We start from the raw sequence: 23,433 nt of genomic DNA, 5'->3' as shown, positions 1-23,433 counted from the left end.
CCAAACGTAAGAGCTTTAGATTAAAGTGCATCAAACAGAAAAGAGGATTTTCTTCTTTTTTTTTTATTAGCTTGAACAAGATAAGTGGGGGAAAGCTCACTAAGCTAACCGTGTGTTTGAGGTTTAACTGTAGAGAGGGTATTTGCTCCAGTGTGTCAGTACACCATCAAACAGAAGGCACACGGTTTTTACTTCCCTCTACGATTGGAGGATTTAGATGTCTTCAGAGAGTCTTTTTCTTATGCTACAGCTATAGTATCATGACCAAAAACCGTTTCACAAAGGAAATGTGGAAAATCAAGACAAGACACATCTGAAGCATGATCTATGTAAACAAAAGGCAACACTGTAACTGCAGTGCTTCACTGGAGATGTTGGGGAATGGTGACGGAAACCCAGCATTCTTGTAGCTACAATATATGACTAGATTATTGCTGCTTTGTTACCCAGCACAGTGATGGTGTGATCTCAGTTTCTAGGTAATGGTATATCCTCATTCGCTTCAACCAGTCAAAATTCCAGTCCAGGTGGAACCGTGTGGGATCTAGATGTCACAAGAACCTCACAACAGCTAGAACTGAGACTATAAAGAAGGAATCGCGTGAACTGCCTCTTGGTCGACTCTCAGGCAGTGAGAATGGATGCTACAGTAATTTTGCATGCTAGTGGGAGAAAAGAGGGCAGTGATTTACCTTCATGGAAAAAAGCAAACCAAAAAATAAATATATATATATTTATATAACTTTAACCAAGTTCTCATTCTGCCACACAACACACTTTTCTTCACTGTTGTGCATCGTTGATAAAAAGGGCATTTCATTTTCTTCAGCGGTTCCTCAACAAACACTTTCACCCATGCCTTTTTTTTTTTTTTTTGCAAAAACCATGTCATTACTGAAAACATTTACTTCATTAAGAAATATTATACAATCAGTGGCCAGTGACCAACCACATCCTCATTTTGGTCTGCCAGACAGCTGGAACTTCACACGGAAAGTTCTCATCTCCTTCTGTGCCTTTTTGCAAAGGCCAGTGTTTAATTCTAGAAAGTGCACTCATGTCCACATGTCCAGTTCTTTTTGTAAATCACAGTAAAACCCCACAACTGAATTCCATCAGGAAAGAGAAGTAGCAGATCGGTTTTCCCTCATGTAATACTGTCAAACGAATGACCGTTTTAATTATGTACAGCAGGATTAGGTTAAGTGAGGAAGTGTTAGCCGAGGGGGGGTCAGTCTCAGGAGCGGCTCTGAGTTGTATTGATCATAATATTGGGAAGGGCATTGCGTCTTTTTCTCCAGAGTCCCAGGTCACAGGCATACCTCTTGATCTGACGAAACCACTGCTGCGTGCGCGATTTGTCAGAGGCACGGAAAACAAAGGCCTCGCGGCGGATGTCCAGCACCTCAAAGGTGTCCTCACAGTCGGGGTCGGATGACACCACGCAGTTGGCCAGGCGGATGGGCTCCCGCAGCACGGTGAACTTCCCGCTACTTTTATCTTTAATCAGCACAAGCACACCATCCCGCACCATCTCAAAGGCATCTTGTTGCTCCCCTCTTACTCCATCTGCTGGAGGTGCTCCTTCTGTGCTCCGCTGCGTGCGCACCATGAGCAAACTCTGAACGTTCTGGAACTTGAGGGACTTGCTCCCTTTTTTCACCCACTGTCCGTCTGCGGGCTGGGAGAGCTGCAGGGGGCCCTCCATGATGAAGCGCGTGCTCTCCCGAGCCCAACCCACAGTCTTCATGGACATCTCCCTCATCTCAATGTTGATGACCTCGCGGTTCTTGCGGCTGTCGCGGCGGAAGGAGCGCAGGGACCACGTGGCCGTGCCCTCCTGCTTGGTCTTCATGTTGATGTGCTCCAGGTGGGACTCCACGCGACTCTTGGCCTCCCTCAGGCGGGCGTGGTCGGGGTGACTCTCGTTGGTGGCCTTGCTGATGCGGCTCAGCAGCAGCGGATACTTGGTGACGCGCTGAAGCGGAGCCATGAGAAACGAGCGCAGGTTCATCCGCCGCAGAGCCGTGTTGTCGTTCTGCGACACATCAAGGAATATCCTGGAACACAAGCAAGAGAAAGAAGTCTCTTTTCACCAACTATTCTTTACTGCATGATACATTTTTCTTGCATGTAAAATTTTGCCTTAAAGCAATTGCAGTTATTTTTCAATAGTTCTGCAGACTTTTGGTACTGAAACACTATTTTTGACCAAGGGTCAAAATGTCTAACATTGAAAATACAATTTTATCTACTATTCAAAATGACTAGTGAATCTACAAATGCTTTATGAGCTTTTTACATGTATATTTTACAGTTACATGTTAATAAATGCAATACATCCAAAAAGCTTTTCTTTGGATATAATCTTTCTTAAAACACATTCCACCCAATAATGAATTTTGTGAATTTGCTAATTCAAATCATGTCATTAGCATCAGCAACTTTGGGCAGGAGATCGTTTGGCTCATTGGCTTTGAGCCAGAAGGCAGAACACCCATCAATAGTGTTGTAAATAGATCTTGGACTAAAAGATCATTTATAGGACATTCCTCCTTCCAAAATTCTGTTATTTCATAACTTCCCCTAAAAATATGTTTTCTTACAAAACCATCACACTACTGTCTTATGCACAGAACTTTTAAGAAGTGTGGTTCCTATCAGCACCACTGTAAACAATTCCAGCTGTGCAAGTGCCTCTAGAACAAACACACTGAACATCACACCACTCTGAATGACCTTGTTTATATGTTATTTATTCTATTTTGAAACATTGGATGAATTCCCCTGTAAAAAAGTTTTTTGTGTGGTTTTATGTGTCAAAAATACATTTATATTAATCATTCATTTCTAAATGATCATAATACATCTAGGATTGTAGCTGCATAACTGTTTTAGGTATACCATGCTATGAATACTGCTAGTGATATACTGATGAACACGTGCTTAAAACCGGTATTAAACACTGCATATGAGACGGGGTAACAGAGGAATGCTGAGACTTGTCACAGACGTGTGAACAAGGCAAGAGGCAAGAGATGGTATTTATAGGATGTTAGATTAGGGAGGAGGGGCTTCAGGACACCAGTCTGCATTAATGTTTATGACTTTGAATGGACACACTAATCTATAGACTAAATGTTCAGCTATACAATGTACATTTGTGATAAAGTCAATAGCATGACATTTCCATATCTGGACTGCATAGAATGTGGAGTGACTAATTCATTTTGATCAAATCATTCTTAGTTCAGCAAAAGGAGGAACACTTCAGTTTTCCATGATACATAAGACCTTTAAGGCATCAGTGGTTAGAAAAATAAGGGGGTGTTCATTAATGTTGTACACTTTTCCTGGTACCTAAGCAGCTCTTTTTCCTTCTCCAGAGTGTTAAGCATGTTTACAGATGCAGATTGCTGCAAGCAGTAGGTCTGAAAGGCCGGCAGCATGTTGACAAACTCCAAGAAGATTTCTCCGATGCATACAGTTAGCAGATCTTCATCTCCCTGCACAATGAAAAACAAAAAAAAAAGGTTTTTTTTTTTGCCCTTTCTTAGGAACATGCATTCGATGTGAGCAATGTATCTACAGAGAAATACAGTATCTGTTAAATTTAATTTGGGTGTGAGAAAATTGTTTGTTTATCAGATTTGTGCAATGTTTCCCTTAGCCTAAATGTTGGTCATAAGCCAAGATATGTTTAATGTTTGAAGTTGGCTTCTTTAGATTGGCACCGAACTTAAACAGGCTGTGCATTTACACAGTTAGATAGCCTATCATCTCCTGTCCTAAACTAAAGTAGCAAACTTTGCTGATTGACTGGAGTTGGATGATTGACTGAATCAGAGGTAAAAGATAAATCATGCTTATTCGTTTTTGTTTATTTTTTTTGCCAAACCAGTCCTGTAAGTAATCTCAAATACACTGAAAATGAAAATCGTGCTTTGAATTTATATGATTCACCAATGTGAGGCATCAACATAGTTGTTGCCAAAGGAAGCTGAAATAAAGTGATTGGGCTGACATTGCTTTTTAATGTGTAACAGATTCCAATCATGAATCTTTTTTCAGTGAATGCTTAGGTGGTTTCTGACAGTTATCTACACAAATGGGCAATACTATTAACACACTGCTAAAAAACAGTGACAGCTGTCATGTCGAATATGTGAATTTTGTCTGTAGGTTTTAATAGATAAGTCTGTCACAGACCACATCAGCAAGGCTACTTATGACTTAATGACTCTACATGATCTGAGGCAGTCATGTGATGAGGAATGAATGCACTTTTTGCTTATCACTTGCCTTTAAATGAGAACTGTGTATGTTCAATTAACTAATGCATTCAGCTTGACCCACTGCTGACACAGATGTGCAAATGCACACACACACATCTTGTCTAATCACCTGTAGAGAAGTATTGCCAATAGAGTAGGACTCTCTAGAGCAGATAAACATGACCCTATTGACACCATGCCTAATGCCAGGTGTGTGGCTAGAGGAGTATAAAGCCCCCCAGCATTGAGCTGTGGAGCAGTGGAACTGTGTTCTCTGGAATGATGGTGCTCCATTCAATAGTTTTGGTAGTCACGAAAATGGTCATGCTCTTGTCACTGAATGCAATCAAATCCTCACAGCAATAATCCAAAATGTAGTAGAAAGTCTTCCCTGGACAGTAGAGACAATTACTCTAACAAAAGCAAACTTTTTTAAAATACCCTTGATTTCAGAAGAAGTAAAGAACAAGCAGGTGTCCCAATAATTTTGTCCACATAGTGTAGTGGCAGTGAGGCAGCAGAAAACATCCTTCTTACCTGATCAAATGCCTGGTCAATGCTGTCCTGCAAGTGTTCTGTGAACCTGTCGTTCACGTCAATAAGCTCCTGCACGTTGCTGAAGACCACAGTGAGCTGTTCTGCCGTGAGCAGCCCTGCGCTCTGCATGGGGCAATAGAACTCCTCCTTGATGATGCGTAGGTCCTCCCCGTAGCTGGACTCAGTGTTGAGGAACTCTAGAATGGCCTCCTTGCGCTCAGTTCGTAGCTTTGAACAACGCTCGCACATTCCCTCTCCTCGAGTGCTTTCTCTGTCGCCGCAGTCCGGGCACGGCCGGTGGGCCTCCCAGGCTTTCAGAGACGCTGAGGGTCTCTTCCATCCTCTGGCCAGTCCAGGGCCGATGCCACTGTCCACTCGCTCCACCTCCGCCCCAGCGCTGCGACGGCCCCGTCGTGGCTCCTCTTCTTCCTCACGCTCGTCGCTTAGCCCCACCACACCGCTGTCCGCGCTCAGACTACTGACCGTGCTCCAGCGATGCTGACCTGTGCGATTTACACCCAGGCCTCCACTCCGGCCCTCCCCTCTGGGCTCAGAGCGCCCCCTGACTATGCATGCACCTAACGCAGACAAAAGAGTAACAGTTAGCAGGTGGGGGAGAGGAAGGAGTGGTCTAGGGTGAGTGGAGAGGTAATCGCTGATGACACATTATAGGTATGTAAGCAAGTCTGACAAAAATGATAATAATGTACCCACTATTTTAATTTGATTCTTAAAAATAAGATGCCAAAAGGGCTCACTTTTAGTTTCCTGAATAACATTGATGTACGATCAATAAAAGAACCTCAACATAATACAAAGATTTTATTTTTTGAACCCATGTCCAAGCTAACAACCACTTAGAAACTGGACACCACACACCTTTTGGCTGATTAACCAAATTTACAGTAAGGAGAAAATTGTGTAAATCAGATACATTCCCAAACTATTACTATTAAGTCTAAACCTAAAGAACACTGAGAAATCCTTCTTTATGTTATACCCAAGTACATTTGCTAATCCCATGTCTTCAGTCCCATGCCAGTTCATTACTGTCAAAATGGTGTATGGTGGTGCTGTGGTCTATTTTATTTTATTCAACTTCTAATTAATGCACCCGTTCATAGCTCCCTCTAACACTAGCAGTGCTAGGAGGGTAAGAACATGTCAGAACAGCCACCTCCCTTTTTCAAAGCCGCCACGCAAGTTCTGCCACACCAACTAACAGACGCCTGTGCTGGCCAACATCGGTTTTAAAGTCATGAGGGGAGAGAGCACCATCTACTCACCCATAGAGAGTACAGCCAATTGTGCTCTCTCTGACTCTGGCCGCTGATAGCAAGGCGGCAGAGCTTGTGTATATATATATATATATATGTGTGTGTGTGTGTGTGTGTGTGTGTGTGTGTGTGTGTGTGTGTGTGTGTGTGTGTGTGTGTGTGTGGAACTAAAACCACAAGACACATCTTTACACTTCTACCCCCACTAGGGAAGTCACGGAATGTCCCTGCGGTCAGACAGACAAAAAGAGATGCGGCACCTGGACCAAACCAATAACAGCCCAGCAAGCTCATACATATTTTTGCCAGACTTTTAGTATAAAACACTGTAATATGTTTTAACAGTACTGAAGACAAAATAGCCATCTTCAGAGGCATGGAAACTTTTAAGAGCCAGTACAAGAAAAAAAGGGAACGCTGGGTATAGACGCAGTGGTTCGGAAAGTTAAAAAGCTATCCTAAGGGGCCCTGGCTATTGGTGCCCAGACTCACACAGTCAAAGTTTAAGCTAAGGGCAAGTCTTTGGAGTAACAGTGTGGGAACACTAAGGATGACTAAAGTGATAGCCTCAGGTTGTGGGAAATGCTCACTGGTGTATAATGACTGAGAAATGCTTTTTGTACCCATGTGACCACCGGGTTATGTGAGAACAGTCTAAAGAATAGTTGCTATGTATTAGAATATGCGGACATGATCAGTCATTGCTTCTATTTACATTTTCTTACTTTTACCATTTACTTACAGGTTTCTGTAAATTCTTGATACATATAATTCTATGCATGTGAAAAGCAAACCTTGACAAATGTCCAGTTATAGGTATTAAATCCTATAACTGAACACATATTGTAAGAAGGTACTAGTTTAACCCCTTGACGTTCTCAGGTTTATTACACACTAAGGTGTATTTCTCAGTAGCTACAGGCACTTTTGTACAAACTAGTGGTCCATAGGCCACCGGTGGGCCATAGGCTTTTTAGGGGTTAAGGGAATCACTCTAGATTCAGGCAGTGTTTATAAAGGTGCACAACACTTTAAATGAAAGGCTTATGTAGAGGTCATGTATCCTTATGATTGCAGTCCTTCAGTAAAGAGGGCCTGCCAAATGCTACAACTGTTGCCAGCAGAAGCGAGTAACTGGAAAGAAATCAGACAATCTTACCACTCTCTCGGTCCCTGCGCTGACTGTGGAGCCGTGCCGCTGCAGCGATCTTCATCTCCAGCTGCTTGCGCTTTGCAGCGTCAGCGGGCATGGGGTCGCTGTAGTGGGGCCGCAGACGACACTCGCGCTGGGCCCTCACCGATTCGGCCAGTTCATAGGCTGCGTCCGAGCTGGAGCGCCTGCATCCCGATCCAGAGACCTGCCGGTCAGACCACAAGCCATCAATCAGCTTTCTTCACTTAGCAATAGCCAGAGGGCCGATCAGTAAAAGAGTCAGCATTGCTAAGATAAAAGAATGAGGTTAGGAGATTTATGGGCATGCTTAAAAGCGGAAGAGTAGTCACAAGTGGAATCACAGAGTGTTTCATGTATTGATCAGAGAAAATCCCTTTGAACCACAAGTGGTGTCCCATTACCAAAGCTTTTAATATGCCAACACAGAAGCTGTAGGTAGGAAACTGTTAAATGTAGTGTGTAGTGACAGAAGCCAAACAGTAACACAGCTTTGGAAACCCTTCAGTACACAATTATCACTCACTAAACTCATTTCAAACATCTCAGAATTATCAATAAACTAACCAAGCATCATAAGATATGAAACCAAAGGCTAATCCCTTCTTGACATCTGATCAATACACCAGTAGAGATTCTCATTTTTTGTTTAACAAGATGGTTAAAGGGTCCTGTGGGTAGACATGGTCTTTACATTATACATATACAACCTCTCGCTTGTCAGAAACTGACGCTGACCTCCGCAAGCCATGGATCAGCACCTTAGCAACATCTGACACAGTACACCCACAATACATCTAATAGAGCAGCCACAGAGTAAGCTAGCCTGACGGGGATACGTTTTCCATAGCTATCAGTGCATCAGTAACTAGACACCGCAGGTTATCAGGTATCGCCCGGAATCATTAACCATGCTGCTGCTATTCTAATTAATTACCGACAGTACTGGAAAGCCATAACAGTCTGACGCAGGTAACCCATAGCAGAGCTATGCATAATGACATCTGAACACTCACAGACAGCATACGCCGAATCTCAATTCCTCCAGCCTGATTCAAAATACATGACCTCGAACAACCAGAAGATGCAATCAATACTGCCTTCAGCCTTCGAGCCGGCAGTCACCGGAGACAAAACGCATGTGGCGCAACGAGGAACCGGCTAGCATCCCAAACAGAACAAGCAGGAGAACGATCTGCGCATCCACATATACACACACACACACACACTCAATCCCTCTCAGCCTTGCATACAAATTCAAGGAAAGAAACACAGTTACCAAGGCGGAACCTGTCTCTACTCCGGCACGGGAGTCATTCTGAGCCCGTGCTCGGCGCGCACCGCTGCATGCCTGCAGTTGTGTGTGAGTGTGTCGTGCAGCTGCCTGCGGAGCTTTATCTACTGCATGCGTGACAGAGCTCTCCGCTGTCCGCGGCTGCAGGCGGAGAGAGAGAGGGTCACGCTAGAAATGTAGAGGAATAAGGACGACTGTATGTGAAGATGCATGCATGTGTGTGTGCGCGTGTGTGCATGCGTGCATGTGTATGTGTGTGTAAGGGATATGGGAATGCCTTACGCATTCTGCTGGCTGTTCTCCCTCTCGTCCTGTGGCTTCGGTGCAAGCCTCTTCTCTGCAGGCCGGCGTTGTCATGGCAACGTGGGCAGATTGACGGCCGGGCTGGGGAGTGATGATGTCAGCGCCGTCGTCCTGGTCACGTGACAGCCTGACGGAGGCTTCGGCGCTGATGTCTGCACTGCAGCTGAAGGAGGATGAGAGAATGAAAAATAGAGGGGGGGGGCACAGGTAAAGTGTGTGTGAGGGGGGGTCAATGGAGGATGAGAGCGGGAGAGAGAGAGAGAGAGAGAGAGAGAGAGAGAGAGAGAGAGAGAGAGAGAGAGAGAGGGGTCTATTAAAGCTGAATTATAATTCTTGCCTGTCTGAGGCATGTGGTTGAACATCCCCCATGCTCTCCAGGGATGGCAGCCAGCCCGCTCTAGAGGGGCTCAGGGGGGGTGGGGGTTTTTGTGAGGGGTGCAATTAGATGCTTCAGTTCACATTAACACCTGAACTCACAAGATGTGAGGATCCGTGATTGAACCAGCCAATTGAGGTCTAAGATTCCTTTGTGTGTGTGTGTATGTGTGTGTGTGTGTGTGTGTGTGTATGTGTGTATGTGTGTGTTAATGCATTTATCTATGTACATGTTTAGGCTTGTGTCTTTGCATGCATTCTTTTATAACATAAGCCAGTGTTTATGGGTTTTAACCCTGAAAGTCACAGGCAATAACAATAGTACACGTGACTCGTAGCTTAAAAACAAAAAAAAAACAAGGCAATTCTGTAAATTACTGTGGATTTTAAGCTTTTAAGGGATCATATCCCTATTAATTAAATTCATCAAATTAATTAAAATCACTGAGCTTTTAAGACCCATGCATGTAAATGATCTGTGTTTTGACTGGTTGTCTTTTAGTGATGCTGAAAAAGTATTCCACCACAATGTTTAAAACCTCTTATGTATCACAATATTCTGAAACGCAGACAAATGCACTACTTATTAAGAAAATTAACTGATTAATTTTCCACAAGAAAATATTATATTTTCTTGCGGATATTAAGCAATTCTGGAGCATTTCTATTAGTCTATTCATCATGAAAGATTGTCACAGCGTGAAGAACAGCTTATTCAAATGATGCTGATGAAGTTAAAAAACAAAATATTAGATACAATGTAATAAAACAAGCTGTTAGTTAGTGTTAGTTAAGTACTGACAATATGTACACAGCATGTATCACCATAGCAATACAGTATCATCATATCGGCCCCCCTTTGGTTGTCCTGTTTTGTATCTCATTAATAAAGCAGTGCTGGTCACTCAGTGTGAGTGGGCGGGGCTAAGTTGATGTATGCTGAGCAGGCAGATATATCTCAATTTTTTTCACAGAATCAAAAATATATAAATTGTTATAAATGGAATATTTATATTTGAAACATATTTCCAATGCCACACAGTGTTTACCCCCTGGTCCAGTTGATTCTATGGACTACACAACCCATGATTCCTGCCAGACTGACTGTCCAACCCAAAATGCCCTTGATTTCGTACATCTGTGTATGTATCACTGTTTTGTATTTAACCCTTCTCTTGTTTGTGTCATTGCAAAGTATTGCCTTCGCATTATCGTAAGCTTACCAAGCGTGCTTTCTTCTATTGTCTTTATGGTGTTTTTGGCCTGTTTTTGTCTTCTGGTTTTTCGTTTTTTGCCTTGCCCTATTGCTTTGAGGGAGGCCTACATTGGCTAACATCACGCTGAGTAACGGAGAGGGTGGGCCAACTTATCCATCCTGAGAGGCTATTTGTTTAAAAATTAACACTAATTACTCACTACATCAAACTCTAATTATCAGGTTTAAAAAATGTACAAAGCTTACACACATAGCAATTTTTTGCATAAACAAAATAGTTGAAAAATTTAAACACATAGGTAATTAGTAAGGAATTACATGTACAAAGATATTTCTTCTTTTCTGCTTACTTTTCTGTCAGATTGTTGATCTGATCACAATAGATCTGATTGTGCAATCCTGGCTTGTATCCAGCTTTTTAAATGGACATACAGATTTTTTAATTAACTATTTTCCATAGTAACGAAATGGGTGCAAATATATGTGCTGTTTTAATGTCACATTGATATAAATGCACCAGTAACACCCAACCAACCACATGGGCACCACAGCTACCACTATGCAACAGCCTAGCAACCACTTGAGACAACATAGGAAACACTAAGCTACACCATAGCAACCACATAAAATACCATAGCAACCACCTTGCAGCACTATAACACCCATCTAGCACACCGTATCAACCACCTAGCAACAACACAGTAACCGCCACAGCAACAATTTTAAACATGAACTGTATATAAAATAAAATGTACATTTCTTCAGAAAATCCACTTTTCTACTTTATCATGTAATGATGTAATTGTGTAATAATGTGAACATAAATGTATAGCATGATTGCAAAATGTGTACTTCACAGGTTTCAAATCACTTCATTCTGGTAAAAAGGTGTCCAGAATTATGAACACAGCTGTACATGATTAAGAAATGATTGAAATGTAAATCATGAATTATGTTCATGTTCAAGGCAAATAACTAAATTGACAATTATATTTAATACTTTCTAAACATATTGTAATTACTGAAGTTCTCAAAATGCTCACAATATTGATTCGTTTTGTTAAATTGATAATATTCAAATATACAACACATACATTAGATACTGGTTCTAAGGCTTAGTAGCAGCAAATGTCATGTAAATGCAGTATTAACCTTTATTTTATTTTTACATTCACCATCCTTTTGTCCCGCTTGTACCTCTAACATGAACATGATCTTCTCATGTTAGTCTCTGTAGTAAAAAAAAGAAATGTGCTTTGATTAATTTGTTATGAATTGCTCTTAATTGGGTCTCCCTCATCTCTCCCCCTTTCCGTCTGACGCCTCAAGATCTTCTTTGTTAATGCAGAACCCGTCGTGGAGAAGCATTTGCATAGATATGATCCTGGAATACAGCTGACAGCACAACCCTGAGCGCTACTGAACCACCGCTGAACGCACTATTGCATGCATGTATGCATGAATATATGTACCGAGTAGAAGTGAAATAAATCTTACGTACAAAAGCTAGGCTCTGTTAAAGACATAACTGACAACTGGGCAACGCAGAGGGCAGCTCTTAGCATGCAGTAAACTGGAAACGGTTCTGTGGCTTTATTATAATAGATGTGTTCTTTCCTCTATCAGAGGTACAGTAAATGACAATGTGACTTTAATTGCCTTGTAATAAAAGCATCATAGATGTGGTTTGCTCTGTATATGAGGAATACTTGTGACAATGGCTTGGGGCATCCTGAAACCATTTCTATAAAAATATACAATGAAAACAATGACTTGTTTGCTGTGGCAAAAGTACTCCAGTGCAGAAAATATTTGCCATGTAAAAATACCACTGTGAAATGCAAAATGTCTGGTGCTGCCAGAAGGTGAGCAGAATATGAACTAATCTCTAAAAGGCATCAAGCTAAGCAAATCTAGTTTTATTTTTGTACAGTTTTAGGGTTTTAGAGCTTCCAGGCCTTAATTTGATTGTTATGGCTATGGCTTGTTCACAATCATCAAACCTTATCCCAACAATCAGCAGCCATAGGCTCATCTAAGCAGCTGCCTAACACTCTAGAAATTAAATATTACTGATGATTTTCATGGAGGAGTCATCAGAAGAAAACCTTTGCTGTGTTTGATTATAAAATTCTTCTTTGTTTAAAAAAACAAACAACCTGGATGTACTTTGGACACAAGTCCGGCGGACGGAAGAAGATCTCCAAATATTAAGCACAGGGGCAGATTGTTTAAATACCAGTAAATTCTGGAAGCAAACGTCACATCTCAAAACGAAGACGAGAAGAGGATGGCTTCTACAGCAGGACAATGCATCTAAAACTCCTCAAAATCAAATCAATGAGGTGCAAGCTGAAGGTTTTGCCATGGCCCTCACAGTTCTCCATCGTATACATCAGCAAAAAATATGTGGATAGACCGTAAAAGAGACCTCAAAATACAGCTCTCTGAATCTCACAGAACTACAAGCCTTTTGCAAAGGAAGAATGTGAGAAAATTCCGCAAACAAGAATCGTAAGACTCCAAGCTGCTACAAAAAGTGATGAAACAGTAAAAGATTGGGGCCTAAACGTGATCTTGCATAAAATATTAAAGAGATGTGTTATCTTTAACTTAATGCCTTTCGGAAATCAGGTCATCTTTTACTTGCTTAGCTTTCCAAAGTAATTTGTCTAGAATTTTAGATACTTCATGCATTGGTGCAAGTTCATTAAACATATTTCTAATGTGACATGGAAAATGTCTTCACAGCGATTCCAGCCAGTGACCGAGTGTGAATCAGCCCTAGCGCTGTGAATGTCCCCATTCCTCACATTCCCTTCACAACTGACTTCACTGACTTCACAACTCACTCTAATCTCTGCCTCCGGCAACAGAAGCTGGAAAGACCATGTATATATCTTGCATTCATTACTCTGGCATACAGTGTGTTACCTCTAATGTTTGTGGTGATTCAGAGGAAAGCAGACTGCTGGTCATTCACATAGCCATTCTCTAATGGACCCTTCATCTCCATTTCTACCTTTGTCCTGGACTGAACTCTAAGACTGCTAATCACTAGACAATATGTCCGTGACAGCTGCCACTGGGTGCCATAATGCTTTAGGGGGGAAATCCAGACACTCCTGCCATCTGCAGAGACGTGTTATCCTGGCACAAGAGAAGGTGATAGGGAACCAGTGTTCACACTCCCTTATGCTCTGTCTGGAACACACCAACGTGCTAAAATAAATCAATACGAGAACAAGGCCGCTAATGCCGCATTTGCTGAATAATATCTCTGTGCTCACTACAGCATACAATTTCATGGCTGATGAGCAACACTGATTCTCAGAAAAACACTTTTTGTTTCTAGATCACTGATCAAAGAACACGAGGAAGTATGAAAGGAGACTGATTTAGTGAAACTGTCTCTTTTTTTTTTACCTTTATCACAAATCTAATTGGCCAAAGCTGGTTTAGCATTTCATTTCAAAAAGACTTACACCTGTTATCATTCAGTGGCAATTTTTAGCTCATATTTGAGAGCAACGCTCACAGCAGAATGTGTAATGCTGCTAGGCTTAATCACTGCCGGTGATGATGAAAGTATGCAGCGATTAGATTTTAATTACATAAACATGCATGTGCCCAGCGTTATGTTATTATATTATTCTGTTATCTTGCTATCATGTTATACATGTATACATGTGTCTAGGTATACAGCCTTCTGTCTAGGTATAACAGCAGAGCAGTCTTTATCCACTTTTGAGACCTTTTTGTTTGGCAGTCTTTTTGGGCCAGATTGCAGACCCTTGGTACTACAGGATGCACTCTGGGCATTAAAATGCACTGTGACCTTGACCATGAGCTGTGAACCACCTCAGTCCACAAACTTCTTCCACAGATGCAAGTTCAGCATCTCTCAGCTTGTAAAATGCACATGGAAGATGTGTCCTTTAGGGTGGCAGTAATTCCACTCCCCGACTATAGGGAGAGCTAGGATATAATCTGCATGCATGAGCCACTCACCTCTTCTTAATGAGGTCTAGGGCTGATCCAAGGAGGCCTTCCTTCATCTTATAGATCTTGGCTCCATAGCTAGAAAGGTCTGTCCCATCTAAGAGGATGGCAGGACAGCAGCTGGAAGCCCCTTCAGCATTCCCCCTGCGGGGAGGGAAGGGGAGAAGGGCTGCATCTGTTGCAGCAGAGCTTGTTGCCTCCTCGGCTTGTGCTTGTGTTGCGGCGGCAGCAGCCTGGGAGTGCAGAGGAGAACGAGGTGCAGGGCCCGTACAGATGGGTCCATCTGTGGCTTCTGAAGAACAACTGCCCTCTGTTAGTTCCTGTTCACTGGAACCACTTGGTTGCGTTGCATCTTCAGTAGTGATGCAGCTTTGCCTGACCTCTGTTAGAGTTTGAGCCTCTGTCTGTGATTTGTCTTTGACCACCTGTGCTTTCTCTTCACCGCTTCCCTTTCTGCTCTGGCTTTCAAACCCCGTTCCTCCACTAGGTGGGGGTGTCAAAGGGACCAAACGTTGTCCACTCTCTCTCTGCCTCATCCTCTTGAACTCCTCGAATGTCGGGATATGCAGGCGGCCCATGGGAGGCCTTTTTCTCTCTGGAGTTGACTGGGCAGTGCTGCCGACCGGCTCAGAGGTGTGAGACTTGCTAAGGTTGCCCTCCGGAGCCGAGCTCAAAGCCAAGTTAGGAGTGCTCCTCTGCCTGCGCAGCTGCAGTCGCCGCATAACCTCCTGCTTTATCTCCTCTGGGCTGGTGATGCGACGGGCACACAGCTCTCTCTGGTTGTTTGGCACCCCTGGGGAGGAGGGCCGACCATGTTGCAAGGCCACTTCCGGATCGTAAAAAGAATGCGAGATGCTGTTGCGCAAAGGCTGAGGCCGAAGGGGCTTGTGGGGCTCGGTGACACGAGCGCTCTGCAAACGGAGCTTATCTCGCAGGCCTTTCCGGCCATTTCCATTCACGCCCCAGTCCTCCATGGCTGGGAACAGCCACTGAGGAAACAAAGGCAAGTCCTTTCTCACCAGGCCCCGTCGAGGGTAGAACGCCATGCTCTCAGGGGAGTGCATCATACTGTAGACGTGTGATCCCTGAGGAGGCCCATCGTACCACTGACTGCTGGAGGTGCAGTGGAGAATGAACTCACTTTCCACACTTCTGTAGCCATACATGTTAGGGTCAGGCACCGAGCTCCAGTGCAGGTTCTCCAGGCTACGGTACAGTCGGTTGCTGCTGGAGTTCATGCAGCCATGAGACAGGAGCCCCGCTTGAGGTTCGGTATGTTTGAGTGGTTGCACGCTGCTGGTAGAGCAGTACCTGAGCCCCAGGTTGCTGAGAAGGCTGTTGTTGTTGTTGCATCCTGGAGGACAGCAGCCTGCCGAAGAGTCCAGTGTGGTGAAGGGAGGTGTACCGTGGTGGGGGAACCCAGATAACGGGGACCCGAGGACAGAGAGAGGGTCCGGCAGGTCGCTGAGGCAGGGCTCCAGGTCCATGCTGCAGCCAGCAGGGGAGCCTGCTGGGGAGTACTCACATGGCAGAGCCTTTACGTCCGGCATGACCACAGCATGAGCCGCCATCCGCCAGAGAGAGGCGCCGGGATCGTAGCCCTGCGGAAATCAGAACACACAGCCGGGGCATTGGCATGACGACAACACACTGCGCTCACATGCTGACATCCACAGCCCATCTAAACATCAATTATTCACAGCTGCCAAATGCTCAAGGAGCATTGCTATGGAAAGAAAATCCAAGAAGACAATATAAAGAATTCTTGAGATTTCAACTTGACCCTGTGATTATCCTTTGTGAAATACTGCAAATATTCCCTACATGCAGTCATTACAAGATTACAAGATACAACTTGCTCTGTAGCCATCAGCAAATGAAGAATCTCTGAAATGACAGAATCAGAGACACACAATGCCATACAACTGCTGCGCAGTGGGCGCAATGGTCCTGTTGCGTGATTCAAAGCAGGAATAATTGCATTAATATTCCAAAAATGGCTCGCTCTGCAGTACGAGTTTTAACGGAAAGAAAACAAGGGCAAGAACAGACTCTGATGTGAAGGGACAGTAACGAAGAGAGCTGCTTTAGACTCGCTGTTGGCAGTCATTTCACTAATGGGACGGGAGTAATGGATTAACCAGAAGAGCACCGCTTACTTCTTTTTTCAGTAATTAGTACAAATCGCCTGGCTCCAGGCCAGGCTAATATCCATCCACAATCTTAAGCAGATTTCAGGGTCAAAGGTAGGAGTTATGAAACAGGCCAGAACAGCACAGTTGAATAAGAGAGGCACACATAGCTCTGCAATAAGATTAGATCTGCTTTAACGATATTTCATCTCTCTTATAACGCCTGTCAGGGAGAAACAGCGATTTGTGCGATTGAAGATAGAAAGCACTGAAAACATCAATGTCATTTTAAAGGATAACAAAAGGGAAAGCCAGACATGTTCAGGTGTTCAATTAAAATGTGAAGCCAGTTTAATTAAACTGGATCCACTGAAGCGCCTTTGGCTAAGGCAGGCTAATTTAAATGCTACGTTAGAAAGATAAAGCGTCAGAAAAAGCCTTCTTTGTTTATCTTTGAATCTTAATGTGCCTCCGAGCTTTATCTTGCTGGAAGAGTGAGCTGCCATTCACTTGGTACAGTTACACACATCAATAGTAGTGCCAGTGTTTTCTCTGGCTGTGCTCGAAAACTGCTGACGTGTGAATGAACACACTTGATTAGCATAAGGAGCTTGGCTAATGAGCATGTGGAGCACAGCTCTGTTCACACAGGGCTCACCTCACTGTCTCTGCTTGTGACAGACAGGCAGATGCTCATTTCCCCCATTTGAACTGAATTACGGCAGACACACTGCAACACACTGAGGAAGCCACTCACTGAGTTATAATAGGCTTTCGCAAGAGCGCCATACTATCACTGCCAAATCTGACTGACTTGAGAGATTCCACAAGCAGCCTGACTTGGAAAGAGAGACTAGGTGTCTATAGAAGATCAACAATGAATTAATTCAGAACCAGCATGTCTGAGAACCTGTCTTGGTTAGAAAGGACTGAAAAAAAATACATTTTATATATAAAAAAGAACAATGCTGACTGAAAGCTGGACATGACAGGCTTTCGTTGTTAAGTTAATTTAGCTGTACTACAGGCTACATGCATATTTGGGGGTGAGGGAGGGAAGGAGCAACTAAAGTCAAATATATGTAGGTTTTAAATCCAGGTAATGTACTAAAAAAACACTAACCCATCCTGCTTGTATTTAGAAATGAAATTCTTTAAAAAAAAAATGTGTTTTTTTCTACCTACCCAATTTTGGTACTGCAAATTAACCCACCCATTCATATTTCCCCCAAGCACTAGCAAGCACTAACATGCTCCGATACAAGCAAAGCCAGCCACCACTTTTTTTTGACCATCACCATGCAGCTGACAAGCTCGGAGGAAAGCATCAGGTTCCCCGCTCTGCTGCACCAGCTAACAGATGTCTGTGCTGGCCAATATAGACCCATCCAAAGAGAGCAAAGCCAATGTTGCTCTCTCTGACTTTGGCCGCTGATGGCAAATAAATCCTTTCTAAGGAAATTTACTGCTATGCACTGAATTGCTAATTTCACTTTTTATGCCTTAGTTTTTTGTTTTAATTGCCATCATGTTTTTCATTATTGAGGTATTTTGCAAAATATTAATAGTAATCCTGCAGATTAGACGAAAAATGTCTGTGGCAGAAATGCCACCAGTCAATAAGACTCTATATTTAATATTTATCGGAAAAGGCATGGTGTTGTTATTCCTGATAATAATACTGCATAATTTTATATTTCCTAGTAGATTAGAAAGCATTAGACTTCATGAGAACATGGTCATGTTTGTTTACTTACATAAACATTAAGGTGCTTAAAATAGAAGAAACACTTTTGTTCCATAAAGCATTATGTCTGTAAAAGGGGTGTGTGAGTGTGAAGAACCTTTTAATGGTTTAAAGAACCTTTACTTGATGTATACATGAACCTTTTTTAACAACTTGCACCCCTGACTATGTGTGTGTGTGTTGTATGGCACTCTGGTGAATGGATGTGGAAGAGAATCCGCTGTGGATCGTTGTAGGTTAGGCATATAAACTTACCCCATTTTAATCAAGTCTGTGTGTGCACCTTCACTCAGCTTGCTCCAGGCTAAACTTCACCGGCTCCCCCCTAGTGCCCTCTCTGTCTGCTGGTTTGTCCTTTGAGGTAGACTCACCATCCACGAATCCAGACAGCTGCAGCCCTGAGCATAAACATCTGCAAAAAAAGGCAGGTCCATCAATAGACAACTCTAAAAATAATACAATCAATTTTCAGACCTATCTCCTGCATGCTTTCAGAGATGTCTGTTGTACTCTTACATGTAGAGTACGCCTAAGACAATACTGATAATGAAAATGGACACTGCTACATTGCTAGAGTCCATTTGCAAAACAAACACATACAGTGAGCATTAGAGGCCTGGGTAAATAACACACTAATATTCATCATTAAAGTGATCATATGTAAATCACATTTGCAAGCACTCACAGGAATCAATAAAACAACACATCGCAGTTGCCAACAGCAACCCAAACGACCAAAAACGAAGGCAAATAACATGCCGTACACCACCAACCAAGCTCCAGTATGCATGGCATGGCTCATCTCTCATTTTTATTCCCAGTGTATTTGATAACAGCCACATTCTGTCTGCAGAGCAGATTCCAGAAAAATTTGATGGTGGCTTCTGTCATTTTTCCCATTCCTTAGGGAAGCAGCTTCTGACCTTCTAGCTGGATCTCGTTGACAAAGACTTTCTGTTTCTTTCTACACTATTTCCCCTTCTTTCCCATTGCAGACAATTCGATTAATTAGAATATGCAACACCATTGGCTGATTGAATGGTTGAATTTAATTAGTTTTTTTAGTTTTACTGCAATAAACAGTTGTGTGACCCAATGAGGCAGATTTAAGTGACAGACGACCGCAAGGCCTTCACAATTACCCTAAGCATATGGGATTTAGGGCTACAGTGTTGTGAACTCTGAACTACTTGCTTCCTAACATGGTACTGTACATAATGCAAGACCATACAACGAGAGATGGCATCAATCCAATACCCAGTATTGGGTATTCAGTTTTCTCTGTTTTTCATCTATTCTGAATGGAAATACCACTGTCAAATTTACGTTTGCATTTGCTTACATTTGCTACCATGTTGATGATGTAGGTTTATCAAATATTTTATTGGTCTTTTGGTTGCTGTATTTAAACAAACAACAGATTTTATTAGAATGCATGGCCCCACATCACAATTTGATGGATTAATGCAATCACATCCTCTCATCAATGTTCTAATATCTAGTGTAAAGCCTTCCCAGAAGAATAGAGGCTGTTGCTTTCAGAGGACATGCTGAATAGGTAGGTGGACATAAAATTGAGACAAAGCCCAATAGCAATCTTATTGTACTGGGCCATGTCATTTTAGGCCACTGCTGTCATTTGCTTGGCTCTATATATGTCCAACAGGGATTGCATCTACCAATAATCTTCTTCTTGCAGCATATGAAATACGAGAAATGTCTAAAGCAGTTTAGACAGAGCATTTACACGTTCCTAACCTTCAGTATCTGTCTCTCATTCAACCGACAGGTCGGATTCATCTTGTTGCCTGGGCCTGTTTACACCTCAGTCAACAGACTTTAGGTTTGCAGGGGTGTGTGAGGGAGAGAGAGGCTGTCAGACAAAAAAAGAAACAGAGAGGCAATAAACACACACACACTCTAAGCACTTTCCACCTAGCAAGTAATGATGTGATAATGATATGGCACCTCATTATAACACTTCTACTAGTTCCTTTAAAGACTCCCCAGGCATGAAGATTATATGAGAAAAACATCTACCCTCCATCACACACATACACACACACACAAACACACACACACACACACACATAAAACAGTGACATGATATAGCCATATCTCCTACAAACTACATGCAAGTTCTATTCCCTTCCTAAAAAAGACAGCAGTCATTATTTCTTATGATGAATACAGACTATTTTGCCTTCAAGTGTGGTATTATCATCTAAAGAAAGGAAAAGCCCTGTCCGGGGCCTCTAATTTCCTTCCCTACCACAAATTGCGCCTTTAAAATGACCTGGGGGATCTGTAACAGTTTCACCGTAGGGGTCATCACAGCTAGAGTTGTGTGCAAGCACCACATGAGTGGCTTTTTGAGGATATTTCACAGAAACTGGACCAAAGACAAGGCTGGTCAAAAGCTTTCTCGTCTCAGTAATTCAGTGCATGGATGGAGCTTCACAGCAGGACTGTACTGCTGAAGTGAGGTGAGATGTGACTCACATCAAAGTCCATGATAGGCAGTGCCCTCTCAAAGGCACAGTATAACACAGAGTGATGGGCGTGGGGTTGACGGGGTATGGAAAATCATGCTCAGCTCTAAATCTCCAGTCACTTTTTCATTGCAACACACAGCAGGTGCTCACACCGCATGACTACCACCACCTCCTACCACTTCAGGCATGTGTTTTCTGGGTAAGCCATCAATTTGCACCTCTGCGAAAACCAGCACTTACTCAGAAGTACACCTGCAAAAAGAAGATATATATTAAACCACAGAGGGTATCATAGGTAAAGACGTTGAGTCATGCTTGGATATATTTCTCTGGAGCAGTTCAGCTCTACTTTCCTTAGGTTAAGGAACAGGTTCCTCGCAGTACAAATGATCTGTTGAGACATGGTTCTTATCAAGACATCTTATGTGTTTTGCTTACTCTAGATGGCCATGCTGGTATTAGCACCTATTGGCCATGTGGCCTAATCCTCATGATTCCATCTCATCCCTGAGAAAGCCGATATACCGGAGAGCTCTGTAAAATCTGGCCAATTATTGATCATTTGAGTTCTTATCTCAAGTATCTTGAGGTAAATGGACTATGCCTATCTTTAACAGTCACATTATCCTTATTAGCTGTGCTGTAAAATACTAACAGCAGCTTTAAGGTCATGCATAGTGGCCCTCAAGAAAAACAAACCACAGCAGAGCAACTGCAGTGAAAACCATATCTGGATTTTAGGACCGTAGTGGCATTTTTCTGAGCATGTTTCCGAAGCAAAGCTATTGAACTTAGGGAGTCAGAGAGTGCAAACTGCATAAGTAGATGCAGAGCTCCTAATGACCTGGAGAAGCACTCAACTCCCTGTCAGTGCAGTACGGGAGCTCTCTGACAACAAGCAGTCGAGACAGAGGCAGCTGCAGTGCATCAAAGCAAGAAGAGACAGCCTCGACATATTCCTGAGAGGAACGTAGCCTTGAATTCTTTTCAGGGGCAAATCTGGGTTAACTAGTATTCCACTATAGCAACCATGTGTAACACATCTAATAGGGCAACAGTTCAAAATGCAGAGCTTTGTATGGCAATTCAGTAACGATACGCAACACTTAAAAGTCTATTCTACATGTATGTCATACAGTTTTCTACACAAAAAATAAGGGATGCCTGAATATGTCCCCTGTGTTCATGTTATATATGTTGATATGCTTATTTTTACACTGTCAGCACAGCTTACATTCACAAGCACTAGAGGAATGATGAACAACACACCTATTTTTAGGTTTAACACATTTTTATATTATGAAATCAATATTTTATTGCATGTTTAATATTTTTTGTGTTAAAATGCTTTCAAATATCTAAAAAGCCAAAAACATTCGAGAACTGGCCTTAAGGCATTATCCAGAACGACTTAATAAAGTGCTTCACTGTTTATCCATAGCTAGTTTTAGCTAGTTAGTTGTATAGGCTAGGATTCAAAAGACACCTCTAAGCTCAGACGCTACTAAACACAAAAGTCAGTATGGAAACCACGACGCTCGGCACTACACTTCATCCAAGTACTTTTGACAGAGATGGTCGTTCAGTCGGTGGTTAAAGACAGCGAGCAGCTCTGCCGTTCGGACACCCAGGTGGAAGTTTGTTCCACCACTTCGGTGCCAGGACAGAGCATTACAATAAAGATTATCTTACCACTAAGATGCTTTTGGAACAAAAAAAAACTCAAATTCCTCAAATTCTAATTGAATTTAAAGGGCCCCTCCCCACCCACTGAGAGACAATTGGAGACAAACTGCCCTTAATGGCAAAGGCCTAGAACAATAGTGTCCAACTCTGGCCCTGGAGAGGCTTAGTCCAGCATAGTTTGGTGACCTTTCTGTTCAAACCCAGCAGATATCAGGTTTAGTTGTTAAGTTCGAGCTATGATCAATCACCAAATTGTTCTGGGCGGTGGCTGTACGGAGCCAGAACTGGAACCTCCGGCTCTAGAAGGTGAGAAACCAAATTCATAGATTTCAATTTAAAATGGATTTTTTAGACCCAGTCAATTGAGAGTGTGAACATGACATAAGGCCCACACCTTCCACACCCACTGAGACAATGGAATGAGCCCAGGGGGGGTAAAAATCTGAATCATTGTTTAAAACTCATTTTATATGAACTGAAACCGATGATCTCCCTGCTCTAACCCGGCAAACAGATACCAGGTTTAATTGTTATGTTAGAGGAAAGAAATCCCCAAAATGTTCTGGACACTAACCTAAGCTGAGAAACCAAAAGGTATCACTAAAGTATGCTTAGATTAGATTGTTTAGCATTTCAAATTGATATTAATTTTTAGAATGATTCAAATCGTGTGTAATCAGGTCTTGCTATGCATATAACAAACGCATGGAGGGTGTGTCTCATCATGTAACTGGAGTCTGTACTGCCAATGTTTCATGTTTCTTTGGTGTTAAATAATAAAGTAGGTAGGCAGATGAGGTGAAAAAACCTTTGTTGCCTCATAGATTTTTCCATAAACAGTCTGCTTTCTTAAAGTGACTACAGGCTTACGTGGGCACCCCGTTAAAAGGCTCCTTATAAAACATTGAACATGTGCTTTGCCAT

General features: G+C 42.6%; 1 protein-coding gene across 4 annotated transcripts in view; it reads right to left on the bottom strand.

The window, feature by feature from the left end:
- Positions 1-719: 719 nt before the first annotated feature.
- Positions 720-23,433, bottom strand: part of arhgef49 (Rho guanine nucleotide exchange factor 49) — a 44,371-nt gene continuing 21,657 nt past the window's right edge. For 2 of the 4 annotated variants that reach the window (XM_072685903.1, XM_072685902.1), the window contains exons 2-9: positions 20,087-20,201; positions 18,584-18,740; positions 14,459-16,050; positions 8,836-9,019; positions 7,248-7,446; positions 4,812-5,389; positions 3,361-3,506; positions 720-2,060 (exon numbers count right to left, since the gene is read on the bottom strand). In XM_072685903.1, the coding sequence (XP_072542004.1) occupies positions 1,238-2,060; positions 3,361-3,506; positions 4,812-5,389; positions 7,248-7,446; positions 8,836-9,019; positions 14,459-16,020 (3,492 nt within the window). In that variant the 5' untranslated portion in view covers positions 16,021-16,050; positions 18,584-18,740; positions 20,087-20,201 and the 3' untranslated portion in view covers positions 720-1,237. The remainder of the gene's footprint in view (positions 2,061-3,360; positions 3,507-4,811; positions 5,390-7,247; positions 7,447-8,835; positions 9,020-14,458; positions 16,051-18,583; positions 18,741-20,086; positions 20,202-23,433) is intronic. The other 2 variants (XM_072685901.1, XM_072685904.1) reach the window with 1 other exon arrangement.

Source organism: Salminus brasiliensis, chromosome 8 (assembly GCF_030463535.1).
Source record: "Salminus brasiliensis chromosome 8, fSalBra1.hap2, whole genome shotgun sequence".
NCBI classification, from domain to species: Eukaryota; Metazoa; Chordata; class Actinopteri; order Characiformes; family Bryconidae; genus Salminus; species Salminus brasiliensis.
The sequence above is the reverse complement of the archived record's forward strand: the minus strand, read 5'-3'. Positions and strand labels throughout refer to the sequence as shown.